The following is a 23,908-nucleotide window of genomic DNA, read 5'->3' as shown; positions in this document are numbered from 1 at the left end:
CACGTCATTCTTTGTGGTTATGACAAGGTCATCATAGAACTCCCTCCCTAACAGCACTGTGGGTGTACCTACACCACGTGGACTGCAGCGGTTCAAGAAGGCAGCTCACCACCACCTTGTGAAGGGGAATAAATGCTGGCCTAGTGACACTCACATCCCATGATCAAATCAACCGTGTAAACCTGTCAGTGTGACTGGGTCTCTCAGACTGCTGGCTGATGCTCAGTATATTTCTCACCAGGGAGAGTATACAGCAATGTAAAGGGCAAAGGTCAGGCAGGTTCAACCCTCTCAATTTGCGCGTGTGCAGATACTCAACGAGGGAGATTGTTCAAAGTAAACTAACATCGTCAGCTGGGAACTGCAATAAGTGCTTTACCAGTGAAATTAAACGATGCAGATTAACCCTGCGACTTCTGAATATCCTTTCAAACTTACACATTGGTTAACTGCCAAAGATGACCTTACAAACATTCCTGAACTGGCTTTTCAACCTGGGGCAGCATGGTGGCAGTGGTTAGCACTGCTGCCTCACAGCGCCAGGGACCCACGTTCGATTCCTGGCTTGGGTCACTGTCTGTGTGGAGTCTGCACGTTCTCCCCATGTCTGCGTGGGTTTCCTCCGGGTGCTCCAGTTTCCTCCCACAGTCTGAAAGATGTGCTGGTTAGGTGGATTGGCCGTGCTAAATTCTCTCTCAATGTACTCAAACAGGTGCCGGAGTGTGGCGACTAGGAGATTTTCACAGTAACTTCATTGCAGTGTTAATGTAAGCCGACTTGTGACACTAATAAATAAACTTAAAAGACTGAACACCTCTGCTGGTTTGATCAGCTTCCTTTTTGTCCATTTGCTAATTATGTTGTCACCAGCACCATCACTGGCTCCAGTGGGCTTCCCGGTGGGAATTTGCTTGCCTGAGAGAGGAAGGAGAGGGGCAGAATGAGGGATCCCAGGCTGGCCGATCTCCACATGAGGAGCTCTGTGACTAACCACATCTGTATACAGAGTGAATGTGCCCCATGATACGGAGAATGATGCCATGGATCACTCCCGATTGGCGACTGGCCGGCAGAATTCCCAGTTTGTAAGTCAGAGCTAACAGGTGAAGAGCCGTAATCCTGGAAAGCAAACATAAAATGCCAGGATTTCAGATCAATGCAATGGGAGAAGCCAATGACAAGATGGTCTTGAGCCAGGTCCCTCAGTCACCTGTGCCAGCTACTCCGGAAATGTCCATGGGGGATGGGGTTCTGGTCAGGATCTGCAGGCCTGGCTGCTGCCAGAGCATTGATAATCATCCATCAGGAATAATTAGGCAGCTCCACTGAGAATAGCACTGCCAGAGGGTCAGTGCAGAGGGAGTGCCGCACTGTCAGAGGGTCAGTGCTGAGGGAGTGCCGCACTGTCAGAGGGTCAGTACTGAGGGAGTGCCGCACTGTCAGAGGGTCAGTACTGAGGGAGTGCCGCACTGCCAGAGGGTCAGTGCAGAGGGAGTGCCGCACTGTCAGAGGGTCAGTACTGAGGGAGTGCCGCACTGTCAGAGGGTCAGTACTGAGGGAGTGCCGCACTGTCAGAGGGTCAGTACTGAGAGAGTGCCGCACTGTCAGAGGGTCAGTGCTGAGGGAGTGCCGCACTGTCAGAGGGTCAGTACTGAGGGAGTGCTGCACTGTCAGAGGGTTAGTACTGAGGGAGTGCCGCACTGTCAGAGGGACAGTACTGAGGGAGTGCTGCACTGTCAGAGGGTCAGTACTGAGGGAGTGCCGCACTGTCAGAGGGTCAGCACTGAGGGAGTGCCGCACTGTCAGAGGGTCAGTAGTGAGGGAGTGCCGCACTGTCAGAGGGTCAGTAGTGAGGGAGTGCCGCACTGTCAGAGGGTCAGTAGTGAGGGAGTGCCGCACTGTCAGAGGGTCAGTAGTGAGGGAGTGCCGCACTGTCAGAGGGTCAGTACTGAGGGAGTGCCGCACTGTCAGAGGGTCAGTACTGAGGGAGCGCCGCACTGTCAGAGGGTCAGTACTGAGGGAGCGCCGCACTGTCAGAGGGTCAGTACTGAGGGAGTGCCGCACTGTCAGAGGATCAGTACAGAATGAGTGCCGCACTGTCAGAGGGTCAGTACTGAGAGAGTGCCGCACTGTCAGAGGGTCAGTACTGAGGGAGTGCCGCACTGTCAGAGGATCAGTACAGAATGAGTGCCGCACTGTCAGAGGGTCAGTACTGAGAGAGTGCCGCACTGTCAGAGGGTCAGTACTGAGAGAATGCTGCACTGTCAGAGGGTCAGTACTGAGGGAGTGCCGCACTGTCAGAGGGTCAGTACTGAGGGAGTGCCGCACTGTCAGAGGATCAGTACAGAATGAGTGCCGCACTGTCAGAGGGTCAGTACTGAGAGAGTGCCGCACTGTCAGAGGGTCAGTACTGAGAGAATGCTGCACTGTCAGAGGGTCAGTACTGAGGGAGTGCCACATTGTCAGAGGGTCAGTGCTGAGAGAGTGCCGCATTGTCAGAGGGTCAGTACTGAGGGAGTGCCGCACTGTCAGAGGGTCAGTACTGAGAGAGTGCCGCACTGTCAGAGGATCAGTACTGAGAGAGTGCCGCACTGTCAGAGGATCAGTACTAAGGGAGCGCCGCACTGTCAGAGGGTCAGTACTGAGGGAGTGCCGCACTGTCAGAGGATCAGTGCTGAGGGCGTGCTGCACTGTCAGAGGGTCAGTACTGAGGGGGTGCCGCACTGTCAGAGGATCAGTACTGAGGGAGTGCCGCACTGTCAGAGGGTCAGTACCGAGGGAGTGCCGCACTATCAGAGGGTCAGTACTGAGGGAGTGCCACATTGTCAGAGGGTCAGTGCTGAGGGAGTGCCGCACTGTCAGAGGGTCAGTACTGAGGGAGTGCTGCACTGTCAGAGGGTCAGTACTGAGGGAGTGCCACACTGTCAGAGGGTCAGTACTGAGGGAGTGCCGCACTGTCAGAGGGTCAGTACTGAGGGAGTGCCGCACTGTCAGAGGGTCAGTACTGAGGGAGTGCCGCACTGTGAGAGGGTCAGTGCTGAGAGAGTGCCGCACTGTCAGAGGGTCAGTGCTGAGAGAGTGCCGCACTGTCAGAGGGTCAGTGCTGAGGGAGTGCCGCACTGTCAGAGGGTCAGTGCTGAGGGAGCACCGCACTGTCAGAGGGTCAGTACTGAGGGAGCACCGCACTGTCAGAGGGTCAGTGCTGAGAGAGTGCCGCACTGTCAGAGGGTCAGTGCTGAGGGAGTGCCGCACTGTCAGAGGGTCAGTGCTGAGGGAGTGCCGCACTGTCAGAGGGTCAGTACTGAGGGAGTGCCGCACTGTCAGAGGGTCAGTACTGAGGGAGTGCCGCACTGTGAGAGGGTCAGTGCTGAGAGAGTGCCGCACTGTCAGAGGGTCAGTGCTGAGGGAGTGCCGCACTGTCAGAGGGTCAGTGCTGAGGGAGTGCCGCACTGTCAGAGGGTCAGTACTGAGGGAGTGCCGCACTGTCAGAGGGTCAGTACTGAGGGAGTGCCGCACTGTGAGAGGGTCAGTGCTGAGAGAGTGCCGCACTGTCAGAGGGTCAGTGCTGAGGGAGTGCCGCACTGTCAGAGGGTCAGTGCTGAGGGAGTGCCGCACTGTCAGAGGGTCAGTGCTGAGGGAGTGCCGCACTGTCAGAGGATCAGTACTGAGGGAGTGCCGCACTGTCAGAGGGTCAGTGCTGAGGGAGTGCCGCACTGTCAGAGGGTCAGTGCTGAGAGAGTGCCGCACTGTCAGAGGGTCAGTGCTGAGGGAGTGCCGCACTGTCAGAGGGTCAGTGCTGAGGGAGTGCCGCACTGTCAGAGGGTCAGTGCTGAGGGAGTGCCGCACTGTCAGAGGATCAGTACTGAGGGAGTGCCGCACTGTCAGAGGGTCAGTGCTGAGGGAGTGCCGCACTGTCAGAGGATCAGTGCTGAGGGAGTGCCGCACTGTCAGAGGGTCAGTGCTGAGAGAGTGCTGCACTGTCAGAGGGTCAGTACTGAGAGAGTGCCGCACTGTCAGAGGGTCAGTGCTGAGAGAGTGCCGCACTGTCAGAGGGTCAGTGCTGAGAGAGTGCTGCACTGTTGGAAGTGCCCACTTTTGGATGAGAAATGAACTCTGTATTTCCTCTCTGGTGCCTGTACATGATCCCATGACTGCTGTTGAAAGGAGAGCAGCCGTGTTCCCATGGAAACGCTGGACCGATTCCTGACCCAGCATCAGTACAACCTGGTGAAGGAGCAGTGAGCGCTCCGAAAGCTGGTGATTCCAAATAAACCTGTTGGACTTTAACCTGGTTCTGTGAGACTTCTTACTGTGCCCACATCAGAACAAAATCACGATTATCTGGTCATTTATTTTGTTGTTTGTGGGATCTTGCTGTGTACAAATGAGCTGCTGTTTTTCCAATATTACAATAGTCAGTGTCTTCAGGAGAGGGGACGCTGGGCACCATGTCGACCGGGAAAGCACACCGCCAGCACCCAGAGGAGGCTGTGAGGAGCTGAGCTGACCGTCCGTGTGCAGAGCAAAGGAACATTTCTGTCAGTGAAGTCCAGCACGGTGACAGAGGGTTGGATACCCACTGTCGGCGTGGTGATGGCAAGATTTCCTTCTGAGCCTACCACATTCGCAGCCATTCCTTTCGTTCCCCCGAGAGAGCAAAGAGGTTGATGACAGAGCATTGTCTTCAAGATACAAGGATCTCCAGGAATCTGGGAGTTGGGAGTGAAGAGGGGGTGAGGGGAAGGAGTGAGGGAGGGGGTGAGGAAATGAGGGGAGGGAGTGAGAGAGGGGGTGAGGGAGTGAGGGGAGGGAGTGAGTGAGGGAGGCTGTGAGAGAGGGAGTGAGGAAGGGAGTGAGGGAGGGAGGGGAGGGAGTGAGGGAGGGTGTGAGGGAAGGGTGTGCGGAAAGGAGTGAGGGAGGGGGTGAGGGGAGGAAGTGAGGGAGGGAGGGGGTGAGGAAGTGAGGGAGGGGGTGAGGGAGGGAGTGAGGAAGGGAGTGAGGGAGGGGTGAGGGGAGGGAGTGAAGGAGTGAGTGAGGGAGGGGGTGAGGGAGGGGGTGAGGGAAGGGGTGAGGGAGGGGGTGAGGGGAGGGAGTGAGGGAGGGGTTGAGGGAAGGAGTGAGGGAGTGAGTGAGGGAGGGGGTGAGGGAGTGGGTGAGGGAGGGGGTGAGGGAGGGAGTGAGGGGAGGGAGTGAGGGAGGGGGTGAGGGAGGGGGTGAGGGAGGGGGTGAGGGAGGGAGTGAGGGAGCGAGTGAGGGGAGGGAGTGAGGGAGGGGGTGAGGGGACGTAGTGAGGGAGGGAGTGAGGGAGGGGGTGAGGGAGTGGGTGAGGGAGGGAGTGAGGGAGGGAGTGAGGGGAGAGAGTGAGGGAGGGGGTGAGGGGAGGTAGTGAGGGAGGGAGTGAGGGAGGGGGTGAGGGGTGGGAGTGAGGGAGGGAGTGAGGGAGGGGGTGAGGGAGTGAGGGAGCGAGTGAGGGGAGGGAGTGAGGGAGGGGGTGAGGGGAAGGAGTGAGGGAGGGGGTGAGGGGAGGTAGTGAGGGAGGGAGGGAGTGAGGGAGGGGGTGATAGTTCTCAGTCTGGATAAACCCCGCTCAGTGGCAGCGCCATTGCTCTCGTGTTTTGTCCAGTCTCTGTACAGAGATGTGGCCGTGGGGAAGGGAGGGAGGGAGAATCTCTCGCCGGTGTACAGTCTGTCTCAGCCCTCCAGGGTCGCTCTGTGGCAGGAGCCCCAGCTGCCATCTCCCCCCTCCCCCAGCGTGGGGCCTGTCGCTCTCGCTGGCCCAGTTTGGCCTCTCAGGCTGGCATCTCGTTGATTTCGTGGTCCGTCAGTGTCACCGAGAATGGCACATCGACCGTCTGGTGGGTGAATGTCCGATCACCCCCCGTGACCTTCCAGGAGTTCAGAGGTCGGATGGCTTTCCGAAACCGCTGGAGATGAACAGGAATACATGAAACTGTCAGCTGGATCCAATACCATCGTCTCGCCCCAGCACAGAATGTTACACACCAGCTCCCTCTCTCTGCTATCCTGTGTAACTATCTTGCAATTGTGTCTGTGTCTATATATGCCGTGTTTGTGAACCTACCTCCACTCACCTGAGGAAGGAGCAGCGCTCCAAAAGCTCATGATTCCACATGAACCTGTTGGACTTTAACCTGGTGTAGTGAGACTTCTTACTGTGCTACCCTCAAACCACGGCACGGCAGATTTCCGACCTCTCAGAGATGTCGGGTGGAGACACCAAACTGAGGTTGAGGCAATTTATCAGCTATGATGATGTTGACTAGCGGAGCAGGCTCGAGGGGCTGAATGGCCTACCCCTGCTCCAACTTCACTGTCCTTCAGTGCGTTGTGAATGTGTTAGTGTTTCTGTTAAAATGGGAGGCTAAAGGAGGTTACCGCAAACAGGTTAACCTTTGAGCGGGCCGATGGTGGTGGCGGGTGGCTGAGTTTCAGCACCTTACAGAGATCCAGAGTTGGGAGGGTCAAGCGGTCAGGGGACAAGTCCAGCCTCAGACACTGTGGGTGAAGGACCTTCTCTGGGCGCAGTGGGTAGGGGTAAGTTGATCACTGCAGGAAACCGTAGACGGGCCCAGGTCACTATCCAGTGGGAGGTGATGTTGGGATGGGCTTGAGATTGATCTCCATTGGGAACTGACCCATTGGAAATATTTGGGATTTGGAGGTGAGATCTGGGGAGGAGGGATGTGTAGTGAGAGGTGTAACAGAGGCCTGGCCCAGCCTGTCTTGTTATCTTAGTTCTATTGTTCTGATACTCAGGTGAATGACATTGGCTGGAATTTTACCGGCAATATCCACCCGAGACCAACGGAGAATTGCCACTCTGAGCGCCTTGCTCACCCCAGATTTGGGGCGGGAGTGCTGGTAAAATCAGGGCCATTGTTTATTTAAGTGCCTAGAGTACTTATAAAGAGAGACTACTGGGACACTGGGTTGATGGGTAGTACTACACTGTCGGAGGGTCAGTACTGAGGGAGTGCTGCACTGTCAGAGGGTCAGTACTGAGGGAGTGCTGCACTGTCAGAGGGTCAGTACTGAGGGAGTGCTGCACTGTCAGAGGGTCAGTACTGAGGGAGTGCTGCACTGTCAGAGGGTCAGTACTGAGGGAGTGCTGCACTGTCAGAGGGTCAGTACTGAGGGAGTGCTGCACTGTCAGAGGGTCAGTACTGAGGGAGTGCTGCACTGTCAGAGGGTCAGTACTGAGGGAGTGCCGCACTGTCAGAGGGTCAGTACTGAGGTAGTGCCGCACTGTCAGAGGGTCAGTACTGAGGGAGTGCCGCACTGTCAGAGGGTCAGTACTGAGGGAGTGCCGCACTGTCAGAGGGTCAGTACTGAGGGAGTGCTGCACAGTGTGGTGACTTGGGGAATTTCACAGTAACTTCATTGCAGTGTTAATGTAAGCCTTACTTGTGACTAATAAATAAACTTTAAAACTTTTTAAAAAGATTGTCTGGCATTTTCTTAACATGACAAGTCACTGCCTGTCTGTAATAACCCCATTAACACCTTGCTGACAGAGCTAGGGGCTGATTACTCTCAATGAAACTACATAACGTCACATGCAGGCATGAGAAGAGGCCCTTACATCTCGCCATGTTCCGGACTCCTTCATTACAGCGATGACAGCCCAGAATGGGATCTGGATACAACAGAGCACCCCGAGACACACTCCCAGTGCCTTCCCCCACAGCGGGAACTCATAGAGGCCGTAGTGCAGGGGAGTGTTGTACATCTCAATAAATACGTACATCAGGATGAACTGCAAAAACAAAGACAGGGAATGAAAGGGACTGAGACAGCATTGACAGAACACATACCCCACACCAGCACACACACACACATAAATCCGGAGAAAGTGTTTCCAGTGGCAGGAGGCTGGGTAACCAGAGGGACACAGATTGAAGAGAATCGGGAAAGGAACCAGAGGGGGAGATGTGGATTGTTTATTCACGATGTGGAGATGCCGGCGTTGGACTGGGGTAAACACAGCAAGAAGTTTAACAACACCAGGTTAAAGTCCAACAGGTTTATTTGGTAGCAAAAGCCACACAAGCTTTCAGAGCTCTAAGCCCCTTCTTCAGGTGAGTGGGAATTCTGTTCACAAACAGGGCATATAAAGACACAGACTCAATTTACATGAATAATGGTTGGAATGCGAATACTTACAACTAATCAAGTCTTTAAGAAACAAACAACGTGAGTGGAGAAAGCATCAAGACAGGTTAAAAAGATGTGTATTGTCTCCAGACAAGACAACCAGTGAAACTCTGCAGGTCCAGGCAACTGTGGGAGTTACAAATAGTGTGACATGAACCCAATATCCCGGTTGAGGCCTGCAGAGTTTCCGGACCTGCAGAGTTTCACTGGCTGTCTTGTCTGGAGACAATACACATCTTTTTAGCCTGTCTTGATGCTCTCTCCACTCACGTTGTTTGTTTCTTAAAGACTTGATTAGCTGTAAGTATTCGCATTCCAACCATTATTCATGTAAATTGAGTCTGTGTCTTTATATGCCCTGTTTGTGAACAGAATTCCCACTCACCTGAAGAAGGGGCTTGGAGCTCCGAAAGCTTGTGTGGCTTTTGCTACCAAATAAACCTGTTGGACTTTAACCTGGTGTTGTTAAACTTCTTACTGTGTTTATTCACAGCCAGGGTGGTGGAAGCAGTTTCTACAGTAACTTTAAAAAGCTAATTGGCTGCAGGAAAAGATTGTAGGGCTGAGGGAGAAAGAGCTGGGACTGGGACAAGAGAAATAATTATTTTCAAAGGTCTGGCAGAGGGCTGATGGGCTGAATGGCCTCTCTCTCTCTGAACAGTAAAGGTCTCTGAAAAGCACAGCATGCGCTCAGGCTGCAGTGACAGATTAAAGCAGAACTTTCCAGGTGAGGGATCATTTGGGGATGACCAGCGATGTCTGGAACTCTTTCTGCATGGCCCAGGCGCTTGAGGCTGTGTGAAGGAGTGAGTGAGTGAGGCAAGGGACAATCCGGTGTTTAACTAGCACTCGGTGCTGCTGAATTAACAGGGTGTGAGTGGGGGCAGCGGGAGAGGGGAGCTATTTTTAAAAAATCTGTCCTTTGAGTGTGAACAGTGATGTATTTATTGTCTATCCCTGAGCAGTTAGCTCACCACGTCTGAAGGGTAAGAGGACTGCGCAGGCTGGATCCTGGAGTCCTGTGTCAGTCCAGACTGTGTAAGGACAGCCGGTCCAACCAAAAACTTCCCTGAACCAGCCGAGGTTCCATGAGGCTTCTCCTGGATTTGAACCCACCACCTCCAGTTTGCAGGGCAGCACGGCGGCACAGTGGTTAGCATTGCTGACTCTCACTGCCAGGGACCCGGGTCCGATCCCTGGTTGGGTGACTGTCTGTGTGGAGTGTGGTGAACCATCGTTGGTTCCCACTAGATAGTACTGAGCCAGGGTCTGGCCAGTACTACGAGTATGTATATATGTTGCTGTTGGGGTTAGGGATGGGTTGTTCTACTTGTTGCTGTTGGGGTTAGGGTTGGGCTGTTACACCTTGTATTATAGTTATTATGGTACATCCCAGTCGGGCTCCGCCTCCTGGGAGAGGTATAAAGGTCACTGCTCTGTCTGGGACCCCTCAGTCTGGGATCGTGTACTATATATGGTAGCTTCGTTGTAATAGTAAATAAAAGCCTTTATTTCCTTGAGCATCTCAAGCCTCGTGTGTGATATCGCGCATCATGGAGTTTGCACGTTCTCCCTGTGTCTGCGTGGGTTTCCTCCGGGTGCTCCGGTTTCCTCCCACATCCAAAGATGTGCGGGTTAGGTGCATTGGCCATGCTAAATTCTCCCTCAGTGTTACCCGAACAGGTGCCGGAGTTTGGCAACTAGGGAATTTTCACAATAACTTCATTGCAGTGTTAATGTAAGCCGACTTGTGAATAATAAATAAACTTTACTTTTGCTCCAAAACCTCAGCTGCTGCAACACTGCGCCTGTATTAACTTGCTCTCAGGGGTCACAAGAGTGTAAAGATCAGACTGGGTTCCTGCCCAGAGCTGCCAGCATTGGTGGCAATGAGCTGGAGTGACACTCAGAGGATACACTGGAGACACTGGCTGACTGGGCCTGTGCACTGACAATGGCTACTTGTCCAAGGTGGAGGAGGGAGAGGGGCTGGTGCCATTAGGGTGGGACCCAATGGAGGTTCTCAGGGATGGAGGGGGAATGAAGGAGGGGGCGAAAGGCACTGAATCAAATTAACATGTGTGTGGGTTTGTACACTTACCAAGAGCAGCAGTGGAGTAAAGAGGGCCCAACACGCCTTGAAATAGAGCAACAGCTTGCTGCACCAAGGTGGACAGAGGCGGATCATGTCAGTAATGTCATTACAGAACTGGTTCACACCTGTGGACGAGAGACAGCAGGATTAGGAGTTTGAAAATCCCTCATTTCTACCATCTCAGGATGTCTCTGAGTGCTTCACTACCAATTAAATACCTTTCAAAGTGTCGTCACTGTTGTAGGAAGTACAGCAGCCAACTTGCCCACAGCAAGATCCCACAACCAGCAATGTGATAAATGACCAGATGAAGCATTGATTTCAGTTGCGGGATAAATATTGTCCCCAGGACACGGCTGAACTCTCCTGCTCCCTCCACCTGGAATGGCAGACAGGACCCTGATTTAACAGCAATCCCCACGTTGCCACATTCCTCAGCACCACACTGCCAGTGTCAGCTTAGATTTTCTGCTCAAGAGTCCGGAGTGGGGCTTGAGCCCACAGCCTGTAGACCCAGTGGTGACCGTGCTACAATGTGCCAAGGAAGGCCCTTCGAGGGAAACACTGCAGTATAATCACTATCCTCACACTATCTACCTTTCATCAATTCAGATCACCTAAAACTCTGTTGCCCCCATCTAAACATCCACTAAAACCATCCATCAGCACCACCCCCCGCCTCCCCCACCCCCCGCCTCCCCCACCCCCCCCACCCCCCCCACCCCCCCCACCCCCCCCACCCCCCCCCCACCCCCCCCCCCCACCCCCCCCCCCCCCCCCCCCCACCCCCCCCCACCCCCCCCCCCCACCCCCCCCCCCACCCCCCCCCCCACCCCCCCCCCCCACCCCCCCCCCCACCCCCCCCCCCACCCCCCCCCCCACCCCCCCCCCCCCACCCCCCCCCCCACCCCCCCCCCCACCCCCCCCCCCACCCCCCCCCCCCACCCCCCCCCCCCCCACCCCCCCCCCACCCCCCCCCCCCACCCCCCCCACCCCCCCCCCCACCACCCCCCCACCACCCCCCCCCCCCCCCCCCCCCACCTCCTGTGTTCACTGGCCCAGCAATGTCTCCCTCACAATTCTCATCCTTGTATTTAAATCCCATCACCTCCCTCCCTAGGCCATTCCCTGTTCCATCCCGACAAACTCCACTGTCCTCCTCCAGCTCCTCTTGCACATCTACACCATTGGAGGCCGTGCCTTCAGCTCCCAGACCCCAAGGCCTGGAATTCCCTCCTTAATCTTTTCTTCTATTCATTTGTGGGACGTGCATATTGCTGGCTGGTTAGGCATTTATCACCCATTGAACAGGCAGTTGAGAGTCAACCACATTGCTGTGGCTCTGGAGTCACATGTAGGCCAGACCGGGTAAGGACGGCAGATTTCCTTCCCTAAAGGACATTAGTGACCCAGATGGATTTTTCCGACAATTGACAAAGGTTTCATGGTTATCAGTAGATTCCTAATTCTAGGTATTTTTTATTGAATTCAAATTCCACCCTCTGCCGTGGCGGGATTCGAACCTGGGTACCAGAACATTAGCTGAGTTTCTGGATTAATAGTCTAGTGATAATACCACTCGGCCATCGCCTCCCCTGTGTCATTCCTTTGTATTTCCCCAGGGCCGGAGAAGTTTTCCCTTCCAAATAACTTCTTCCGGAGGTTATTATTGAATCTGCATCCACCGCATTACAGGCAGCGCCTTCCAGATCACAACAAAGGGTTTTCTTCCCCCATCATTGATATCTTTCACCAGACAGACCCAAGGGTTACATTGGACTGAAGGAAGATTTGATTAAAGTACAGTCTTTGTGCACAGCCTTCCCTAAACCTCAGTGAGTCGACACTGGTGCTCCCCACTTCCAGAAGCTCGAGTGCAGGGCTTACCATAGAAGAATGCGATCCCCAGGCACATGAAGAGAGTGATGATGATGAGGCCAAAGCTGGTGCTGTATGAGTCGATGAGAGTGAACCAGTAGATGCCACCCTGTGTGAATAGATCAATGGACACAGCTGATCAGGGGGGTCTGGACAAACACATTGACACACTCAGTCCCGGGTCGCGAACGAGCCTCCCATTAGATCCACGGTGGAATCAGCCTCTCTATTTGTTGGGGACAGCCCTGTATTTCTGAGGGCGGTCGTGTTTACGCTGACTCCCTTTCGAGGTTACCTTTATTTCAGACTAACTCCCGTTCTTATTCCCACTGGACATTATGTTGGGCTTGACCCTGCGTTCCTAATGGTTCCTATATTGGAGTTGGCCCTGAGGCTGGCTTGTGGGATCATTCTGTGCCGTACCTCGGTGATAAGCAGCAAGCCCAGTAGATAGAAGACGAAGCAGAGCGCAGCCAGGAACATCACCTTCCACTTGCCATTGCGTAGCACTGGGAACTCATCAAGGAACGCTGTGGTGATTCCTTCCATGTTGCCAAACTGCAGAAACAACACAGTCCACAATAAATCAGCAATAGTCTGGAAGCTTCTTACCGGATACTGACTCACTCATTGGGCGGGATTATATAGCCTCACTCGACCTGAGACCAGAAAATCCTGCCCAAGGTCAGCAGACCTTTCCATTCTCTGTCCCTCGCCCGCTCAGATTACCGTGGCAGTAAAACTCCAGCGATCGACAGGTCCACTGTGAATTGCCAACCCCATGTACACTCCCCTCAACCACCCCCCATCACTGACTCTATCCCCCCATTCCCCCTCTCACACCCCCATGTACCCTCTCCCCTATCACTGACTCTCCCCCCCATTCCCCCTCCCACACCCCATGTACACTCCCCCCCATCACTGACTCCCCCCCCATTCCCCCTCCCACACCCCATGTACACTCTCCCCCATCACTGACTCTCCCCCCATTCCCCCTCCCACACCCCCATGTACACTCTCCCCCATCACTGACTCTCCCCCCCCATTCCCCCTCCCACACTCCCATGTACACTCTCCCCCTATCACTGACTCTCCCCCCCCATTCCCCCTCCCACATCCCCATGTCCACTCTCCCCTATCACTGACTCTCCCCCCCATTCCCCCTCCCACACCCCATGTACACTCTCCCCCTATCACTGACTCTCCCCCCCCATTCCCCCTCCCACACCCCATGTACACTCTCCCCCATCACTGACTCTCCCCCCATTCCCCCTCCCACATCCCCATGTACACTCTCCCCATCACTGACTCTCCCCCCCATTCCCCCTCTCACACCCCCATGTCCACTCTCCCCCATCACTGACTCCATTCAGCCAATTAACATGTGAGGAATTGTTCTTTAGGAATATTCATTTTCCAGATGGAATCTAATGTAGGAAAATCTGAAGTTATGCACTTTGGTGAATATTATTTAAATGGGGAAAGACTGCAGAAAGCTGCAGCGCTGAGGGATCTGGGGGTCCTTGTGCATAAATTACAAAAAACTGCCATGCAAGTTCAGCCGGTAACAGCCAGTGGATCACAAATGTAATGTTGGACTTTATTTCAAAGGGAATGGAGTCTAAAATAAGGAATTCCTCCTAAAACTATCCAAGTTAGACCACACCAGGAACACTGTGAACAGTTTTGGTCCCCTTATCTAAGGAAAGATATCCTGGCATTTGAGGGAGTCCAGAGAAGGTTCACTAGGTTGATCCCGGGTATGGAGGGGTTTTCTTTTGAGGAGAAGTTGAGTAGGTTGGGCCTGTACTCATTGGGGTTCAGGGGAATGAGAGGTGACCTTACTGAGACATACCGGATTCTCAGGAGGTTTGACAGGGTCGATGCGGAGATGATGTTTCCCCGTGTGGGAGAGTCTGGGACCAGAGGGAATAATCTCAGAGTGAGGGGTTGCCCATTTAAAACAGAGACGAGGATGAATTTCTTCTGTCAGAGGGTAGTGGATCTGTGGAATTCTTTACTGCAGAGGGCTATAGAGGCTGGGTGATTATGTTCAAGGCTGAGATAGACAGAGTTTTAATCAGTAAGAGAATCGAGGGTTATGGGGATAAGGCAGGAAAGTGGAGTTGAGGATTATCACATCAGTCATGATCTCATTGAACGGCAGAGCAGACTCGATGGGCCGAATGGCCTACCTCTGCTCCTATGCCTTCTGGTGATTGATCCTTAAAGGTAACTGAGCAAACCACCAGGGTATTCATTCAGTATCCCCTCTCCTCTCCCCCAGGAATGCCCCTCTCTGTGTTGGATTCTATCACAGCAGATTGCTTGCTCCATTTCCCGATGAGCTGAGATTGTATTTGCAGTCGGGTACTGACCCAGCTGCTGATTGAGGGACAGTGCAGAACCCACTGTCTAATCCATATTCCCTAGGCTGTTTGCAACAAGTAAACCGGTTTCTCCCACCTCGGCTCCCTGTTTTTCCTCACTCACTCACTCAGTCCAGGTCAGAGATTCTCAGACAGACGGAGTGATGGGCTCATTCTCCTCACTCAGCCCAGCCCCATTGCAGACAGAAGCCTTTCAACAAGAGTGTGGATCCTCACTCTACACAGTTCTCCTCTGACCCTTTCATTGCTGAAAATTTTAATCATTGCAAGCTTCCTTCTCCTCCTTTTTGGGGCAGCACGGTGGCACAGTGGTTAGCACTGCTGTCTCACAGCGCCAGGGACCCGGGCACGGTGGCACAGTGGTTGGCACTGCTGCCTCACAGTGCCAGGGACCCAGGCACGGTGGCACAGTGGTTAGCACTGCTGCCTCACAGCACCAGGGACCTGGGCACGGTGGCACAGTGGTTGGCACTGCTGCCTCACAGCGCCAGGGACCCGGGCACGGTGGCACAGTGGTTAGCACTGCTGCCTCACAGCGCCAGGGACCCGGGCACGGTGGCACAGTGGTTGGCACTGCTGCCTCACAGTGCCAGGGACCCAGGCACGGTGGCACAGTGGTTAGCACTGCTGCCTCACAGCACCAGGGACCTGGGCACGGTGGCACAGTGGTTGGCACTGCTGCCTCACAGCGCCAGGGACCCGGGCACGGTGGCACAGTGGTTAGCACTGCTGCCTCACAGCGCCAGGGACCCGGGCACGGTGGCACAGTGGTTAGCGCTGCTGCCTCACAGCGCCAGGGACCCGGGCACGGTGACACAGTGGTTAGCGCTGCTGCCTCACAGTGCCAGGGACCTGGGCACGGTGGCACAGTGGTTGGCACTGCTGTCTCACAGTGCCAGGGACCCGGGCACGGTGGCACAGTGGTTAGCACTGCCACCTCACAGCGCCAGGGACCCGGGGCAGCACGGTGACACAGTGGGTTAGCACTGCTGCCTCACAGCACCAGGGACCCGGGCACGGTGGCACAGTGGTTGGCACTGCTGCCTCACAGCACCAGGGACCCGGGCACGGTGGCACAGTGGTTGGCACTGCTGCCTCACAGCGCCAGGGACCCGGGTTCAATAAAAATAATTTTTATCTCTTGAATCAGCCTGGTGAAGATTAGTCACCCCAAATCCCCTGCCAGACCAGCTAGTCACTTACATCATTTATATCTGTTGCACGGACTAGATTAATATTCCCTTGAAGAAGGTTTAGGGATGATCTAATCGAGGTGCTGAAAATGATTAAAGGATTCGATAGGGTCGACCGACAGAAACTATTTCCTCTGAGGGGAGACATTCAGAACAAGGGAGTAGAATCTTACAATTGGAGCCAGGCTGTACAGGGGGGATGTCAGGAAGCACTAACTCACACAGAGGGGACTGGGAATCTGGAACCTTCTCCTCTGCTGCCTCACAGCTCCAGGGACCCGGGTTTGATTCCCGGCTCAGGTCACTGTCTGTACGGAGTCTGCACGTTCTCCCCGTGTCTGCATGGGTTTCCTCCGGGTGCTCCAGTTTCCTCCCACAGCCTGAAAGATGTGCTGGTTAGGGTGCATTGGCCATGCTAAATTCTCCCTCAGTGGAACCCGAACAGGCGCCGGAGTGTGGCGACTAGGGGAATTTCACAGTAACTTCATTGCAGTGTTAATGTAAGCCTACTTGTGACACTAATAAATAAACTTTTAAAATAAACATTTAACTTTTAAACTTTTAAAACAGCTTTGCATACTGGGAGTCATTTGGAATTTCCAATAGATTTTTGTCGGGTAAGGATGCTGCGGAATGTGGAGGAAGAGTGGGTAAATGGGCTGAAGATCGAGATCAGCCTCGATTTAACTGAATGGTGGGAGGAGCCAGAGGGGCTGAATGGCCTCCTCCTCATGTTCCTATTCAATGGAGGCTGCCTGTGAGACTCTGAAGGTGGGTTTACTCGGACAGTCAAGGTGTGCAGTCCTTGTATTGGCCACTGACAGCAGGCCTCACAAGTAGACATACTGGCTCACTCCAAGAAATTAAAAACTGGAGACATTTCAACAACCTCTTATCAAGACATTGGGATCAAAGGAGTGTGTCAGACTTTGATCTTGTGCCAAAGTTCCAGTTTTTCTGCTGAGACAGTTTTTGCTCCTCGTGTCTATCCATTACCCAGCTGGAAAGGCCGGGGTTTGCAGAAATAGTTTGAAACAGTGCTGTTACCGTGGCCTCACCCACCCATCCAACCCTGTCCCTGTGTTGAACAATGATCAGATTGGTACATACAGCCATCATGGCTCCTAGACCATCCCACCAATCACCATGGCTCCTAGACCATCCCACCAATCACCATGGCTCCTAGACCATCCCACCAATCACCATGTCTCCAAGACCATCCCACCAATCACCATGGCTCCTAGACCATCCCACCCAATCACCATGGTTCCTAGACCAACGCACCAATCACCATGGCTCCTAGACCATCCCACCAATCCCCATGGCTTCCCCAGATGCAGAAGCTATGATTGGGTGGGCAGATTGGAGCCTGCAATTGGCAATGGGGAGTAGGGGCACTCCCTCAACTAGTGCCGAGGGCCATAGTTACCAGTGTATCGATCCCCAGGGTGAAGAGCATCAGGAAAAATAGGATCGACCAAAACCACGAACCAGGCAGCAGTGCAAGGGCTTCTGGGTAAGCAACGAATGCCAACCCGGGACCTACAGTGAACAGACAGGGAGTCAAATCGAGTCTACAGCACAGAAAGAGGTGACTTGGCCCAACAGCTCATGCTGGTGTTTATACTCCACAACAATCTCCCCCCAGCCCATTTCATCATCCTATCAGCATATCCAACTATCCACAGGATCTGAGTGATGCAGAAACCAAAAGAGAAAATGCTGGAAAATCTCAGCAGGTCTGGCAGCATCTGTAAGGAGAGAAAAGAGCTGACGTTTCGAGTCCAGATGGCCCTTTGTCAAAGCTTTGAAACGTCAGCTCTTTTCTCTCCTTACAGATGCTGCCAGACCTGCTGTGATTTTCCAGCATTTTCTCTTTTGGTTTCAGATTCCAGCATCCGCAGTAATTTGCTTTTATCTGAGTGATGCAGGTCCGACTCTGTCTCTTCATCTCAAGGACAGAGTTCAGATCCAGTGTCGAAAGAGAGCATAGGAGAGGGAGAGGATTTAGATCAAGAGTGTAAGAAATAGGAGCCAGGTCATTTGGTCCTTCAATCCTGCCTGCTATTCAATAAGACTAACTCTCTACCTTATCTCCTGCACTACCCCCAAATCCTGTTCAAATCCAAAACATCTATTGGTCTCTATCCTGAACACACTCAATGACGGAACATTCACAGCCCTGGTGTAGAGAATGTCAAAAATCCACAACCCTCACAGTGATGAGATTTCACCCCACCTCATTCCTAAATCTATTCTGAATGTGTATCCTGATCTGTGACCCAGTGTTTGTGACTCCCCAGCTGTAGGAAACATCCTCCCGGCATCGACCCTACTAAACCTCTTCAAAATGTTCCATGTTTCAATGAGATCTCCTCTCGTTCTTCTAAACTGGAGGGACTATAGCCCTACTCAACCCAATCTCTCCTGACAGGACAAGGCCCCAGGCTGGGAATCAGGCTGGAGAATGTTTGTTCCTCTGGGGCAAGTACATCCCTCCTTAAATGTGGAAACCAAAACCAGACACAATACTCTCGATCTGGCCTCACTAAAGCCCTGTCTAATTGCAGTAAGACCTCTTCACTTTTATACTCCAATCTTTTATGTAACAACAGCAAACATACCATTAACCTTCCGAACTGTTTGCTGTTCTTGCATGTTAACTTTCTAAGACTTGGATCCAAAATCACCCAGGTGGGGAGGCACGGTGGCACAGTGGTTAGCACTGCTGTCTCACAGCGCCAGGGACCCGGGTTCGATTCCAGCCTCAGGTGACTGTGTGGAGTTTGCACATTCTCCCTGGATGCACCGGTTTCCTCTCGCACTCCAAATTTGTGCGCGTTAGTTGGATTGGCTACGCTAAATTGTCCCTTAGTGTCCCAATATGTGTAGGTTATAGGGGCGAGCGGGGTAATTGTATGGAGTTACAGGGAAAGGACGGGGGATGGACCTGGGTAAGATGCTCTGTTGGAGGGTGGGTGCAGACTTGATGGGCCGAATGGCCTCCTTCTGCACTGTAGGGACTCCATGATTCTATGCCCCTCTGAATATCACTATTTCCATCGACAACCATTCAAAAATATTGTGTTTCCGATTTTTCTCACAAAAGTGAATAACTTCACATTTCTCCACATTACATTCCACCTGCTTTGTTTCTACTGCTCATTTAACCCTTTGTAGCCTCTTTGTGTTCTTACTTTCCCACCTTACCTTGCATCAACAGTTTCGTTCCATGACAGTAAGTCACTAACATCAATTAAAAATAGCTGAGGTGCATTTATTCCGACTCTCTGTTTCTGTCCATTAACAAACCACTGTGCAACATTGTGGTAAACCACTGTTAGCTTATTGCCTGTGTGTGTGTGACATGCCTGGAACGTCCCTGCCGGCCCTGCCCGGGACTCCTCCCCCCCTGGTCCAGGTATAAAGGCGACTGCTCCCCACCCCCTGCCTCAGTCTCTGGACCAGTTCATCGGCATGGGTGTGCTCCAAGTCTTTTGCTAATAAAAGCCTATTTGTTCTTGCATACAAACTAGTCTTTGCTCCATTGATAGTGCATCAAACATCACGTCGAATGTGTTTTGAAACTCCATTTACATTACATCCCCCTTATCCAACCGATTAGTTACATCCTCAAAAACTCAGACAGATTTCCCAAACATAATTTCCCTTCCATAAATCCGTGTTGACTCCACACACACACATTGTAAGATTCGATATTCCAGTATTTCTCTGAGTACTACTGTCAGATTCATTAACCCTCTCTCTTCCTTTATCGAGTTTATTCTCTTTACCCTTTTTTTATCCATTTCTTGGTCTTTTTTTGTTGTCTTCTAAAATCCTCCCAATCTTCAGGTTTTATTATTCTTTTCAGCAAAGCACTAAACCTCTCCCTCGGACCTCCTGCTGTTTTTCACTACAAATGTGAGGTAATGCATTTTGGAAGGTCTAATACAGATAGGAAATATACAGTAAATGGCAGAACCCTTAGGAGTATTGATAGGCAAAGGGATCTGGGTGTCCAGGTACACAGGTCACTGAAAGTGGCAATGCAGGTGGAGAAGGTAGTCAAGAAGGCATACGGCACGCTTGCCTTCATCGGCCGGGGCACTGAGTTTAAAAATTGGCAAGACATGTTGCAGCTTTATAGAAGCTTAGACCGCACTTGGAATATAGTGTTCAATTCTGGTCGCCACACTACCAGAAGGATGTGGAGGCTTTGGAGAGGGTCCAGAAAAGATTTACCAGGATGTTGCCTGGTATGGAGGGCATTAGCTATGAGGAGAGGTTGGAGAAACTTGGTTTGTTCTCACTGGAACGACGGAAGTTGAGGGGCGACCTGATAGAAGTCTACAAGATTATGAGGGGCATGGACAGAGTGGATAGTCAGAAGCTTTTTCCCAGGGTGGAAGAGTCAATTACTCGGGGGCACAGATTTAAGGTGTGAGGGGCAAGGTTTAAAGGAGATGTACGAGGCAAGTATTTTACACAGAGGGTGGTGGGTGCCTGGAACTCGCTGCCAGAGGAGGTAGTGGAAGCGGATACGGTAGTGACTTTTAAGGGGCGTCTTGACAAATACATGAATAGGATGGGAATAGAGGGATATGGTTCCCGGGAGCGTAGGGGGTTTTAGTTCAGTCGGGCAGCATGGTCAGTGCAGGCTTGGAGGGCCGAGGGGCCTGTTCCTGTGCTGTAATTTTCTTTGTTCTGTGGCAGCAAATGTTTGATCAGTTTACCCGAGACATTTTTATTTTTTAAGGGAATCAATACTCATTGCAACTTAATTCTTTAAATGTTTGCCATTGTCATCTCCCAGTATGCTGGCTGGGCTGGTTCATTTTGGGGTCAGTAGAATAATAGTCCTGGGCACAAAATGGCTACTTTAATAGTTATGGGCATGGTGGTATGGTGGGTTACCATTCCTGGACTAGTAAAACCTCTGTATCTAACCCCGTGCTGTGCTCACTCACCAGATGAAGGAGCAGCGTTCCGAAAACTTGTGCTGCCAAATAAACCTGTTGGACTTTTACCTGGTGTTGTGAGACTTCTTACTGTGTTTGAAGGGGACAGTGTAGAGGGAGCTTTACTCTGTATCTAACCCCGTGCTGTCCCTGTCCTGGGAGTGTTTGATGGGGGACAGTGTAGAGGGAGCTTTACTCTGTATCTAACCCCGTGCTGTACCTGTCCTGGGAGTGTTTGATGGGGACAGTGTAGAGGGAGCTTTACTCTGTATCTAACCCCGTGCTGTACCTGTCCTGGGAGTGTTTGATGGGGGACAGTGTAGAGGGAGCTTTACTCTGTATCTACCCCCGTGCTGTACCTGTCCTGGGAGTGTTTGTTGGGGACAGTGTAGAGGGAGCTTTACTCTGTATCTAACCCCGTGCTGTACCTGTCCTGGGAGTGTTTGATGGGGACAGTGTAGAGGGAGCTTTACTCTGTATCTACCCCCGTGCTGTACCTGTCCTGGGAGTGTTTGATGGGGACAGTGTAGAGGGAGCTTTACTCTGTATCTAACCCCGTGCTGTTCCTGTCCTGGGAGTGTTTGATGGGGGACAGTGTAGAGGGAGCTTTACTCTGTATCTAACCCCGTGCTGTCCCTGTCCAAGGAGTGTTTGATGGGGACAGTGTAGAGGGAGCTTTACTCTGTATCTAACCCCGTGCTGTACCTGTCCTGGGAGTGTTTGATGGGGACAGTGTAGAGGGAGCTTTACTCTGTATCTAACCCTGTGCTGTACCTGTCCTGGGAGTGTTTGATGGGGGACAGTGTAGAGGGAGCTTTACTCTGTATCTAACCCTGTGCAGTACCTGTCCTGGGAATGTTAGATGGGGACAATGTAGAGGGAGCTTTATTCTGTATCTAACCCCGTGGTGTACCTTTTCCTGGGAATGTTTGATGATGTTTGAGAGCACATTTCCACTCCATCTGATGAAGGAGCAGTGCTCTGAAAGCTTATGGCATTTGCTACCAAATAAACCTGTTGGACTTTAACCTGGTGTTGTGAGACTTCTTACCGTGTTTGCTGGGGACAATGTAGAGGGAGCTTTACTCTGTATCTAACCCCGTGCTGTACCTGTCCTGGGAGTGTTTGATGGGGACAGTGTAGAGGGAGCTTTACTCTGTATCTAACCCCGTGCTGTCCCTGTCCTGGGAGTGTTTGATGGGACCATTCTTGACCAGAGAAACTCTCCTTGTACAGAGTTTTTAAGTGGGAAGCTGTCGAGAGGAATCCCCCCAGTGCCGCGCTGAGATGATTTTAGATCATTGCTGGGCAGTGGCCTCACCCGAGTCTGCGACATCTTCCACGGCCACACCCTTCTTCCATGCCATGTGACCCAGGATGGAAAAGATGGCGAACCCAGCGAAGAAGCTGGTGATGCAGTTGCCAGTCACGATGATGAGAGTGTCCCTAGCAGAGAGAAGGTCGGTTACTGCTGGTTAAAGCTCGCGCACGGTGCGGGAAACATTCTCTGCCCTCAGTGTATCGCACAGGCTCACTCACAAACCAGGCCGCATCGGGCACAGGAAGTTATTACCCGAGTTATGCTCAATCCTCTCAATCGCTGTTGTGCTCTCACCATTTCAATGGCGAAGCACAATAAACCTGTGCATGTGGTGTTAAATTTTAAAAAGTAGTTGAAATGTTCAAGTTGAGAGTTTAGCTTCTGTTGGAATGATATGGCACCTTTCACAACTTCCGAAGGTCCCAGTGTTTACTGGGTAATGCAGGAAAAGCAGCAGCCAAGGAGTGCATAGCACGATCCAACAATCAGCAAAATGATCAGGACCAGAGGTTTGGTTTTGGTGATATTTGGAAATATTAGCCCAGGGCACCCCAATCGTATAACAGCGGTTACTGCATCATTTACCTCCACCGGACAGAGCAGACAGAACCTCAGTGCAACAGTGCAGTGCTACCCTGTCAGAGGGTCAGTACTGAGGGAGTGCCGCACTGTCAGAGGGTCAGTACTGAGGGAGTGCTGCACTGTCAGAGGGTCAGTACTGAGGGAGTGCTGCACTGTCAGAGGGTCAGTACTGAGGGAGTGCTGCACTGTCAGGGGGTCAGTACTGAGGGAGTGCTACCCTGTCAGAGGGTCAGTACTGAGGGAGTGCCCCACTGTCAGAGGGTCAGTACTGAGGGAGTGCTGCACTGTCAGAGGGTCAGTACTGAGGGAGTGCCGCACTGTCAGAGGGTCAGTGCTGAGGGAGTGCCGCACTGTCAGAGGGTCAGTACTGAGGGAGTGCCGCACTGTCAGAGGGTCAGTACTGAGGGAGCTCCGCACTGTCAGAGAGTCAGTACTGAGGGAGCTCCGCACTGTAAGAGAGTCAGTACTGAGGGAGCTCCGCACTGTCAGAGAGTCAGTACTGAGGGAGTGCCGCACTGTCAGAGGGTCAGTACTGAGGGAGTGCCGCACTGTCAGAGAGTCAGTACTGAGGGAGTGCCGCACTGTCAGAGGGTCAGTACTGAGGGAGTGCCGCACTGTCAGAGGGTCAGTACTGAGGGAGTGCCGCACTGTCAGAGGGTCAGTACTGAGGGAGTGCTGCACTGTCAGAGGGTCAGTACTGAGGGAGCTCCGCACTGTCAGAGAGTCAGTGCTGAGGGAGTGCCGCACTGTCAGAGGGTCAGTACTGAGGGAGTGCCGCACTGTCAGAAGGTCAGTACTGAGGGAGTGCCGCACTGTCAGAGGGTCAGTACTGAGGGAGTGCCGCACTGTCAGAGGGTCAGTACTGAGGGAGTGCTGCACTGTCAGAGGGTCAGTACTGAGGGAGTGCTGCACTGTCAGAGGGTCAGTACTGAGGGAGTGCCGCATTGTCAGAGGGTCAGTGCTGAGGGAGTGTTGAGGGAAATTTACTCTGTATCTGCCCCTGTAACTTTAAGTAACTGTGTTCCCCCTGCCTGTACCATCCTCACTCTGTATTACCTGACAACATTGTTGTCGAACTTGTTGTAAGATGCCATTGAAAGCAAGCCCCCAAAACCGATCCCCAGGGAGTAGAAAATCTGGGAGGCAGCGTCGTTCCACACCTAGGATAAATAGTGAAATAATTATGATAGAATTGCTGCTGTAATACGAGCTTTGAAGATTGTGTCAACTTCTAGAATTGTTGCACCAGAGAAGGAAGCTTTTCAGCCCAGATCCTAACCACTCGCTGTGTGAATCTGTCTCCACCACACTCT

At 52.6% G+C, this 23,908-nt stretch overlaps 1 protein-coding gene across 1 annotated transcript in view; it reads right to left on the bottom strand.

Moving 5' to 3' along the window:
• Positions 1–5,529: 5,529 nt before the first annotated feature.
• Positions 5,530–23,908, bottom strand: part of slc6a7 (solute carrier family 6 member 7) — a 61,038-nt gene continuing 42,659 nt past the window's right edge. The window contains exons 8-15 of the mRNA XM_078205003.1: positions 23,652–23,755; positions 22,014–22,138; positions 17,161–17,273; positions 12,572–12,706; positions 12,158–12,257; positions 10,277–10,395; positions 7,604–7,777; positions 5,530–5,924 (exon numbers count right to left, since the gene is read on the bottom strand). Of these exons, the coding sequence (XP_078061129.1) occupies positions 5,790–5,924; positions 7,604–7,777; positions 10,277–10,395; positions 12,158–12,257; positions 12,572–12,706; positions 17,161–17,273; positions 22,014–22,138; positions 23,652–23,755 (1,005 nt within the window). The 3' untranslated portion in view covers positions 5,530–5,789. The remainder of the gene's footprint in view (positions 5,925–7,603; positions 7,778–10,276; positions 10,396–12,157; positions 12,258–12,571; positions 12,707–17,160; positions 17,274–22,013; positions 22,139–23,651; positions 23,756–23,908) is intronic.

Source organism: Mustelus asterias, unplaced genomic scaffold, assembly GCF_964213995.1.
Source record: "Mustelus asterias unplaced genomic scaffold, sMusAst1.hap1.1 HAP1_SCAFFOLD_539, whole genome shotgun sequence".
NCBI lineage: Eukaryota > Metazoa > Chordata > Chondrichthyes > Carcharhiniformes > Triakidae > Mustelus > Mustelus asterias.
Note: the sequence above shows the minus strand (reverse complement) of the source record. Positions and strands in the feature narration are given on the sequence as shown.